General features: G+C 37.2%; 1 protein-coding gene across 1 annotated transcript in view; it reads left to right on the forward strand.

Annotated features, from left to right (window-relative positions):
• rapgefl1 (Rap guanine nucleotide exchange factor (GEF)-like 1) overlaps window positions 1-11,209 on the forward strand; it is a 28,664-nt gene extending 17,455 nt beyond the window's left edge. Inside the window, exons 8-15 of the mRNA XM_056751962.1 lie at window positions 336-458; window positions 1,360-1,538; window positions 1,900-1,990; window positions 2,903-2,953; window positions 3,370-3,457; window positions 5,208-5,272; window positions 5,927-5,981; window positions 9,515-11,209. Of these exons, the coding sequence (XP_056607940.1) occupies window positions 336-458; window positions 1,360-1,538; window positions 1,900-1,990; window positions 2,903-2,953; window positions 3,370-3,457; window positions 5,208-5,272; window positions 5,927-5,981; window positions 9,515-9,639 (777 nt within the window). The 3' untranslated portion in view covers window positions 9,640-11,209. The remainder of the gene's footprint in view (window positions 1-335; window positions 459-1,359; window positions 1,539-1,899; window positions 1,991-2,902; window positions 2,954-3,369; window positions 3,458-5,207; window positions 5,273-5,926; window positions 5,982-9,514) is intronic.
• The last annotated feature ends 268 nt before the right edge of the window (window positions 11,210-11,477 follow it).

Consider the following 11,477-nt stretch of genomic DNA (forward strand, 5'->3'; position numbering starts at 1 on the left):
TCGCCAATTGTGCAAACAAAACATAACAAGAGTATGTTTTCTGTCGGAATTGCCTTTACGAGTTGATTTTAAAAGTAATGGATTAGCATCAAAATCATTGTGACTGGTATTTTTCAACCATACACAAAATAAAACAAAATACAGTGAGTCAGACAGTGAGGTCCAACTACACTAACAAATCTGAGATTACGTCCAGAACAGATCACTGTGTGACAAAAAAAGTTAGACCAAACAAAGGGAAAAAAAACAATACTAGTTGGTCTGTTATTCTAAATTTGATATGGGGTCATGTCTATAGAACTATCTTCCTGTTCTCACCCTCATATCTTCTTCAGATACCCCTCCCAGAGGAGATCCACTGGTCACCGGGTGACAGCAAACTCCATGACATGAGCGCAGAGGAGGTGGCCAATCAGCTGGTGGTGTTTGACTGGGAGCTGTTCAGCTGTGTGCACGAGGTCAGGACATTACGGCCCTCAAACCATCAGCAGAGATTTAGTCTAAAACACAAATATGTTCACACTCTCCCATAAAGGTTTTGCATTATGATATCAGTAAAATAAAAGATAATATTATCAAATCATAAGAATATGACTGAACCCAACAAAGCTTTCCAAGGACACTTAATTGGCCACTAAAAGATCTGAAGACAGATTTAACTGCGCATTTAACTTTGGTTATAATTAGATTTTAATTGGGAATCAAGGATTTGTAATGTTCAAGATGTTAAAATGCACAATAAATGTCAGCCATGCCCTAGTCTAATGACTTTGACATTTTGGAGTTCATGTTGGTTTTAATGCTAATTGTTTTTAAAGTCCTAAAACAATATATCCCAATGAGTGAGTGAGTACAAAAACAGATTAGGACTTGTCTAAAATGCACGCTCTGTAGTTTTCCAATGTAAGTTTTCCCTGTTCGTGTGATTTAAAATCTTTGGATGATGAATAGTTCAACCCAACCTAAAGTCTTTGTCATTTATTCATTCTTATGCCATCCAAAACTTGTATATGATGCAATTTTCGGTGGAACACAAAATAAGATATTTCGAGAAATGTCTCAGTGGGTTTGTGTCCATATAATGGAAGTCAATGGGAAACAATGTTATTCGATTACGGACATTATTCAAAATTTATTTTTCTGTTCTGCAGAACCAAGTAAGTCAAATGAGTTTAGGATGACGTGAGGGTGAATAAATGATGAAGGAACTACATTGTTGTGGAACTGTCCCTTTAAATGTATCTAAATTTATAAAACCTTAGCTTTTTGCAAAGCTAAAAAAAGCCAAAAAAGAACTTGCAATGTTTCCCATGTATCTTTTTCATGGCTGATTTTATTTATCTGGATTTGTTTGCACAGGTGGAGTTTGTGTGTTACGTGTTCCACGGAGAACAGGCTCGCTGGCGCCCCCTTAACCTGGAACTGATACTGCAGCGGTGCAGCGAGGTGCAGCACTGGGTCGCAACGGAGATCCTGCAGTGCCAGTCGCTTCCAAAGAGGATACAGCTGCTGCGCAAGTTCATAAAGATCGCAGCCTTGTGAGTGTGCGCTCGCTTATTCAAATGTTGTATGAAGATTGACGTCAGAACTGCAAACGTGTTAGCATATGGCCGCCCACTTGCATCAACACCTGTTCAGTATTCGGCGCCACGGCGGGAGTGTTGTTAGTCATTTCACACGCGATGTCATTTGTCAATCATAAAAGAGGTCACGTACATGTAGAAGTAATATTTTTAAGAGACAGTAGCAAAAATATCCTTTCTTACTAGAAACTTCTACTAACAATGTAAGTCAGGAGAAAAACATTGTATGCCACTTTTGGTTTAAAGAAAAAACAGATGAGGTACTTCATGTACAAGAGATCGTGTGCTTTAACAGTTGTGTGTGTATGTGTTTAAGATGTAAACAGCAGCAGGATCTGCTGTCTTTTCTGGCGTTGGTTTTGGGTTTGGACAATCCTGCAGTCAGTCGCCTACGCCTGACCTGGGAAGTGAGTGGATTTGTTTTCTGAACCTCTGTCTTTCGCTGTTTCTTTCTCTCTTACACTTACACACTTTAGCACCTCTGCCTACTCACCGTTTCTAAGAAGCACTGTGTGTTATTCTTGGCAGGAGGTTATTAGCAGTTGTCATGGTAACAGAACTGAATTAGCAATTCTTTGCAAAAGGAAATAATTCTATAGCTGTGTCTGAATTTGCAACCTATCTACGATATAGTGCCCTTTATCAGGTGTCCACCATTTTGTAGTGTTCAAATTCTGAGTTTCCAACAACTCATTTCCTTTTGTTAACTACTTTTTCCCACAATGCATTCTGATTTTGAGTGTATATCCGTTGTATACACTCGCTCACTCATATTTTCCATGATATCAACCGTCTGATTAGAATAAGCTGGAAGAGAGTGACCGGTAATGGCACCAATGTACGTTCATACACTTGTGTTGGTTTGTTGGCAGTTATTTTCTACTTTTTGAGAATAAACTGATAAAAAGAACGGTATATATATCAGTGTTTTACATTTATTACGTTTAATAAAACTACTTTTAAAATATTTGTAAATAAACGTGGCAAACATTTGTTTTGTTCTCTTTATTAAAAAACGAACAATAAAAGCCACACAGGTGTAATATAAGCGTTGTGACGAATGTCCGCGACAGTACTGTCAGACGCAGGATATATTAAGTCAGTGTCCGAAATTGTTCGCCCATTTTCATTCACTTCTTCCCCATATAGTGGACTATTTAGCATTCGCTATAAAGGGAATAGTGAGTGAGGGAATTCAGATGCAGCTCTCGTCTACCTTTAAGTTTAATGCAAAAGTTTATTGTTGTTTTCAATATATTGTCACTTGATGGCATATGGTTTGAGTTGTGAATTAATTAATTGCGGTTGTGTATTAATAGGGTTTGCCAGGAAAGTTCCGGAAGCAGTTTCAGCAGTTCGAGGGCATTGCGGTGAGTGTTTATCCATCTCTTACATATCACCACTGAGATTTTATAGATCATTTTACATACAGTACTGGCCAAAAGTGACGTCTGGGGGATTTTATTGACCCCCTCGGGTTAGATTAAACCATCAAAATATGTCAAAATAACCTTAAAGTTATGTATTGGACAAAATTATTTGGCAACAAGGCTCGATATGGATTTAATGCCATTATACAAAAATGCATGTTGTTCCAAATCTGTATAAATTTCTTTCTTCTGATTAACACAGAGCAAGATATTTAGAAGAATGCTTGTTACCACATTCTTACAAATATTTTCGTTTGTGTTCAAAAGAACAAAGAAATGTACAAAGCAATTTTTCCTACTATGGTAGTCAATGGTTCGGAACAACTTGATGATGATCATGTGTGTGTTTGGTACAGGACCCATCTAGGAACCACAAGTCATACAGGGACCTCCTAGCAAGCCTGAGAGCTCCTCTCATACCCTTCACTCCACTGCTGCTAAAGGGTAAGACACACACAAAATAGATCTCTTGTGGGTGATATTCGAGATGACCATTATCATACCCTTACCCAACCAGATCCTGTTCACATTATTAGATTTAAAGCGAAACATACACAAACACACCGTCATGGTAATGTACCACTGGTTTTAGTCTCCAGCTGCTCTCCAGATGCGGTCATATAAAGTTCCCTCCTGTTGTGGCGGTTTGATTTAAAGTCACTCAGAAAAGCTCCGCCTCATTAATGGGTGTCCCTCTGTTCGGCAGCTCCTGTGTATAGAGAACCGCGGACCCCCGCGGGGCCAAACATACACCTGGAGCCACATAAATGCACTTTTACAGCACACATACCCAGCAATGTCGGCGTGTAATATAAAGAATTAATGAGTAGCAGCAACGCATTCACACATGGCTACAATGATGTCTTGCTGTGCGTCTCAAAGCGAACCTTTTTCTAACGTTAAACTATAAAGGTACCAGAGATATGTGAGAGAAAAGGAGTGTGCCCACGTGTGTGTGAGTGTGTCCAGAGTTGTTTTAAAGTAGCTGTGGCACCTCAGGTTTTATATCCTGTGATAAAAGGAAGATTTTTTTTGTCTATATCTCACTGTTTTTTCAACAAAAATGTGATTTGGAGTAGTATATAGGGAATCCTATAGCATCCCTCATGTTTCCTAAATATTTTGTTCTCAAATACATGTGATAAGTCATAAGTAGCACGGGTATATTTGTAGCAATAGCCATAAATACGTTGTATGGGTCAAAATAATTGAATGAAAGAGAAGATATTTTGAAAAATATATCCAAGCTTAATTTTTGTCCGGAAACACGACTACAAACTTTGCTCGCTGACGCCCGCTCTTTGGGAATTACACAGTCAAGTAGAATTTCTGCTTTTGGGTTTGTCTACTCTTCACAAAGTCATTTAAGCGGTAAGCCATTAGAGAGCGTTAAAACAAACCTGTTCTTCTTACCGACGGCCTATTACAATGCCTCTGAAGGACGACTTTAAAGGCGATTATCTCAATATTTTCAGATTCCAGATAAGTTAGTACCTCAAATAGCAGATAGAATAGTTGTACCTCGGCCAAATATTGTCCTATCATAACAAACCATATATCAACGGAAAGCTTATTTATTCAGACTTCAGAAGATGTATGAATCTCAATGTAAAAAAATTGGTGTTAATGATTGGTTTTGTGGTCCAGGGACACATTTATTGAGTATATATATATATATATATTTATATTCTCATCCGTCTGTTCTCTCTCCAGCTCATGTCTTTAATCTCTCTCCATCTCCTCACGTTCTCTGTCTCCTTCCCTGTAGGTGGTCATGACTCAAGTCTGTCAGGATCAGTTGAGCATCAAACTCTGTGCTGAGTTGTATAAAACAGCAAAAGCCAGATGTCAAAGAACAGGCTCTTGAATAGAGAAAAACGGCATTAAAAACATAATCGGAAAAAAAATCCACATAATTGACTTTAAAATGTATACAAATATATAAAATATAATTGAACACTCTCTCTCTTTCTCTCTCTCTCTCTCTCTCTCTCTCTCGCTCTCTCTGTACAGTAGACCTGTAACAGATCATGACTTGATGAATGTTCACTTTTCCCTGTTTTTCCCATGTCGAACTCATGCTTTACTTAATCTCTGCAAGAAAGATGGCAGACGAGCGATGGCAGGATGACATACCATTACATAAGAGTTCCTTTATTATGCATTCACTCTCTCCTTCTCTCTGCCTCTGCAGATTTGACCTTCCTCCATGAGAGCTGTAAGAGTTTCCATGGGGAACTGGTTAATTTTGAAAAAATGGTGAGTTGGCATATATAATGGAAGCAATGATGTGCTTACACACACACATAATCACATTACCAAGCTAACTGAGGATATACCATCGATAGATTTTAGCATAACTCCATATCGAATATGCGTTTAACATTTTATACATGTATTTTTTACATTAAGTTAGTTTTACTCTATACAGACTTAACCACTAATCAAACTTCTGAATAATAATACGGTTGTATTTGTTAACATTAGTTAATGCATTTGCTAACATTAAGAACATGTTTTTACGGCATTTATTAATCGGAAGTTCATAATAATTTTAGCATTTATTTATACAATTTTGCAATGAAAATAATAATAACTGTTAACATTCGTTCATGCACAATAAACATGAATAACTCTATTGACATTAACAAAGATTTATAAATGCAAAAACTGTATTGCTCATTATTAGTTCATGTTATGTAACACATGTAGTAGTAATGTTATCTAATAAAACCTTATTGTGAAGTAAAAGGAAACCTGGAACAAAAACATTCATGATACAACTCTATGATGCATCATGGGTTCAGATCATTGTATAACTCATTAATGTTTGTAGCTTCATGTGGTGTGTTTAAAACCCTGGAAGGGTGGAAGGAGCCTCATATAATTATTCTTTTTCTGTCGCTCCCTCAGCACAAAGTGGCCGAAATGGTTCGAAGCATCAGGCGGTTTAGGAGCAGTCAGCTAGGTATGTACACTCACACACATACACCCGTCTCTGTATACACCCACATACAGACAAACATGGACCTGTCAAAAAGATGTGAAGCAGAATAAGAGCACGTCTCCACCCGCCAACATAACATACCTGCATACGCACACACCTGTCTAAGTGGATTAATTCATTGAGACTGCTGCTCCACCCTGCCACAACCCATCTGTTTAGGACAGCACAGCCCTCAGGGGGGCCACACGCTAGAGGGCACACGAGAATACACACACGCCCACAACATGTGCTTACACACACGCATGCAACAGCTGGCCAATGCTTCACAACATTATGCCCACTCCAATAACTAGTTTGTGTTGTTCGCACTACCATTGTTTGCATCTACCTTACATCTTTGTGTGTTTTTTGTGCTGAACCAGTTTTGGCAGTTTGGGTTAATTTTGTCGTGTGGTTCAGAAAACAATTACGTGTTTAAGAAGCTGGTCCTAGATCAGTTAACCCATTATCTTCTATACTACGTTTACTTGTGCTTTTGGTTTCAATGTCCTAGATTGAATTCTTTATAATCACGCAAAAACAAAACACGGTTTCCATGGCAACCATGCCGTTGTTGCAGAGTCGTGACTCTGTTCGGGCCTTCGCAGGCATCAACTCATCTTTTGCATCTCTGTGCAAAAAGACCACCCCAAACAATCACACCATGACAAATCTTTCATAGATACTGTTTGTGTCATAAACATCAGTTTTTGATAATAACGATCATCAAATGCTAAACACAAAAACAAGTAATAGCAGTGACAATAGCATTGAAGAACATTTATTTAAAAAAAATTGATTTAAATGAAATGTCTGGAGTAGATAACCGTATATTGCTGCTGTCCTCCTAAAACCTTGTATCTCCATTTTTTTTTTTTGCCATAAATATTAGTCACCCTTTATGTTTGTCACTGGGTTTTGCAAATGTCTAAATATATTTAAATATATAGTGATGACTATTATTAAATAAAAATGAACATTTAATATTAATAATAAAAATAAAATTGGAATAATAATAATAATAAGAAGAAGAAGAATGGTAATAATAATTATTGTTATAATAATAATAATCATCATCTTCATAATCCTTATTAAATTAATACTAATAAATATTTGTTTTTATTGAACAGTCTAAAAAAATATTAATAATTTTGATTTGAGCTAAAGAATGTATATCGACCCATTGTTGTCTTACTTTATTGCAGAATTGGCACAAGTGAATGCAATCTTTACAAAACCTAATAAAGTAGACAGTATCTGTTGTTTGTATATCTACAGAGAAAACAGCTGCTTGGGGGTGTTACCAAGATGGCCGCCCAAGTGAATCAACTTGCCTTAACGGGTCTTTGTTATTGTTTAACTATAATTTAGGAACACTATAACTAGAGTCAACTCTGTTTTTGAAAGGACTCACTGAGAAAATAACCCCCTATGGCTATTACTTTATTATTTTTTAGCTTTGTTTAGTTGTCACGCAGTATCTCCAGTGACATCACAGTATTGAAGTCGAGCGGCAGGTCTCAGTTTGTCAGGGTGCTTATTTTTCTGTCTTTCTCGCTGAATTAGGCCTGTAATTATTAGGGCTCATTCTGTCTTCATCTACCTGAGTGGATTGCCCTCCTCCATTTCCATTAGACGAACCGATGCCCAGCCAAAAACACTGGACTTTTTTGTCAGTCTCGTGTGCTGAAGCCATTTTAAAACGCTCCGTTTTCTCTACATGTGATGGGTTTCATTTGGATAGTGCTTTGGATTTTCTGAAATAACAATTATCTTCATGTTTGGACGACTGTCGGTTGAAGTTAGTGCACGTGACGTTCCATTTGTAGCTCACGTAACGGTGTCCCATTTGCGATGACATTTCTGTAGGTTTTCTCAGAGTTAGTGACATGTACAGGCCAGAGGGAAGCCATTTAAATGGACAGATTGTAGTCGTTGACATTTCTGAAATCACACGGAGCTCGTAAAATCAGATCTAAGATGAACTTCGGGGGAGCTACTCGGATGTTGGACTTAATGACTGTGTAATTGTATTTAATGCGCTCCTGCTGTCAGAGGAGGGATGCTGCGGTCCAGAGCAGGAACACGAGCTTCCGTCAGTTTTATGATTTATGCCTGACAAAAAAAGGGGGATCAGAGCTCTTTAAAATCTTTAAAGTCATTTTTACCAGAGATCATTAAGATTAAGAGCAACATTCAGAGACTTAATGTTAAGAAACATGTTTTCTATCGTATTATCTTCCAAGGAGTTTTAGGAGAAGCACCTGAGAGAAAGTTTACAAACCAGAGTATCTGTTAGGTCAAATAGCTCAACTGTGCATCAATAATCGGTCCTCAGGCTAGTGCTTTGGGTTTGGAGAGATTAGGGAAAGTTGCTCTTGGATCTGCAGTTACCTGCAGCAGCATCGGTCGTGCCAGAAGACAAGATTGACAGCTGAAACTGATGCAGAGGCGGAGTGACAGGTTTTTTCTAGAGATCACAGAGGACAATGTGGAGCTATTCATAGCTGCTGAAAAGAATTGTTTTCATTCCTGCATTTCTCTCTGCTCTTGCAGTTTGTTCTTTCTTTTAGAAAGCATGGCTTAGCAACTGATGCTGTCTCTCTAAAGTTAGGTTAGCTGGACATTTGTGAGTGAGTGAGTGACATGAATGCTTGTATTTCGGCTCTACCACTCCACCATGTGGTCAAGCTAAATATCAAATTCAGATTCTCTTTAGGAAGAATAATTTTTTGAAAAATAAAAAAATGATAGAAAATGGAAATTACACTCCAAAAAAAATGATTTTTTTAAAATAAAGAAAAACAGAAATTATACTACAAAAATAAAAAAAATTTTTTTGAAAAGAGAAAAACAGAAATTATACTACAAAAATTAAAATAAAAATGTTTTTTTTAAATAATGAAAAAATAAAACAAAATGAAGATTATACAAAAAAATTGAAATTATACTACAAAAGTTTTTTTTATATATTTTGAAATAATAAAAAATTGTAAATAAGGAAATTCCAATAGTGAAGATACGCATATCCTATCAATTCAAGTTTATTTAAAAAGCGCTTTTACAATGTTGCATTGTTTCAAAGCAGCTTTAAATATCTTTATGTTGGTCTAAAATATTTTATCGGCTAAATATTGGTCTCATGCGAAGTAAAACTTGGAAGCCATCATGTTATCCAGTTTTCTAAGTTTCTCTTTTCTTATTATATAGATGAGTTAACTCTTAATTTGCGTCCTTGACCTATCAGCAAATGACTGATATGTTCATGGACAATTATATCTCATACAATAGCTACAAACATTAAAATGGAACTAAAGTAAAATAAGGATAAAATAATGAAGTATGTAAATTTAAACAATCAACTAAAATATACACAATTGACAGAAATATAAAAATGTGCATTTTAAGCAGAAACATGTGAAATAAGGAAAATAGAAAAAAAACATGATTGCTTTAATAGCTTTCTTTCTGTAGCTTTAATGGATTTCTTTTGTATTTTTTATTCTTTCTCACAGCGGTGGAGGCCGAGCCGTCCCCTTCTCACCTCCAGACGAAAGCGTACGTCAGGCAACTGCAGGTCATCGACAATCAGAATCTGCTGTTTGAGATGTCCACCAAGCTGGAGCCAAAAGACATGTGAACATACAAGCCATATCTACACAACCTCTCTTTCCCTTCAATAAATCCCAGACGCGCCACGCTTCATCGTCGCAGATCAACCCAGCTGTGCTGTCAATCATCTCAGGCTCCGCCTCCACACCAGAAAACTCATTCATGGAAACGGTGTGAATTGTGATTTGAGTGAATCTGTGTCAATGTTCTGAGTATCACCACACGTAAAGGTCTGGATTTTATATTACGCTTTTCTCGCTGTTCTCAACTGAAGGGAAACCTGTTTGCACTGCCATCAGTTGAACGAACCAAACGGACAGCCGACCGTGTCGCCGGCTTAGTCATAATAATAATCTCTACTGGACTTTTCACGCAGGCCGTCTGAAACGCAGAATGATTTGATCGTACAACCCTTTCGTTATCCCAAACATCTCTTACAACATGAGACAATCTGACCTCCTGACCTTTGGTCGTCCCAACCCCCCTCCCGCCAACATGGGCACTTACTGCGACCCTCATTAGACATTAGTGTTCTGTACATATAATGGATCCCCAGCCATCAAAAGAGTCCCAAATCCAAGACCAGCTCCTATGTACAGAATCTTCAACTGTACCTGTTCATGTAAATAAGTCTCAAGAGATTCACCTAAACACTACAGCAAGCTAACGAAAGCCAAATAAGATTTGGTCACTCTTATATATACAAGATTGATAAGACCAAAAATAAGTGACCTAATGCAGTATTTTCGCTTTTTACTGTGACAACCTCAGAATTTATCAACTATTTTAACGTTAATATATGTATGGCCCAAAGCTGACCTTTACACCGTCGAGCATTTTGTCCCAATACGCCCTGGCCATATGTTAAAAGGACAAACGCTAAAGTCAGGGAAAAAGTCAACTCTCATGATTGAAAAAGTTTTCTTTTAACTTATCATAAGCTACAAAGACTGTACGGATCGACTCGTCTTGGATTGGACTCTCAAGATCTCGTCCCGAGGTCATACAAGAGAACGCCTGTAAGGCTTCACTGTACATACATTATGTAAATAGCGAAATAAATATTAATGACTCTATTTTATGTAAGAGATACAGTATGAGAAGGACTCTCAAAAGGAATATTTGTTTTGTAAATCAAAGAAAAAAATGTACGTGTACAGTTTAAAAGAAGACTCGGACAGTGTCTGAGGTTTACGAAGAAAGAATTGTATAGTATATTTGCTGGTTTCGTTGTTTGGGTTTGATATCATTTCTTATACATTACAGATGACTTGTACATATCCTCTGTTTTGGTTGCATTGTTTTTTTTGCGTTCTTTATCTGCAATGGATGATTTGTACAGCATGTTGGTGGTTTATTTGGATTCTGCTGTTTTTATTTAGTCAACATTTACTCAGTTTTATCTTTTTAAAGCGGGTATTCTATTGTTGTTTTGGTTTTGTACAGAAGTCCGTGTTTACAGTGCGATTCTCTGAAACTCAGACATGTCCAATGAAAGACAAGAGGGCGGGGTGGACACTGCCCCTCCAACTTTCTTGATTTGAGACAAAAATGCATCTAAAATAAAGCCTCTTGTGATGAGCACTTGAGCCAAACTGCTTCAGATACCTGTGTGTGTGTGTGTGTGTGTGTGTGTGCATGTGTAAGGACCCATAGATTGAACACAACACAGTGTTTAAGGTGTAATGTGTTAGATTAAAGATTATCTGTTGACAGAATTGCAATATACATAACTGTGTCCTAAGAGGTGTATAAAGACCTTATAAAATGAAGCAAAATGTTTTTATTACCATAGAATGAGCGTTTTCTATCTACATACACCACGGGTCCCCTTGAATGAAATTCACTGTGTTGTTTCTACAGTAG

This window comes from Triplophysa dalaica, chromosome 7 (assembly GCF_015846415.1).
Source record: "Triplophysa dalaica isolate WHDGS20190420 chromosome 7, ASM1584641v1, whole genome shotgun sequence".
NCBI classification, from domain to species: Eukaryota; Metazoa; Chordata; class Actinopteri; order Cypriniformes; family Nemacheilidae; genus Triplophysa; species Triplophysa dalaica.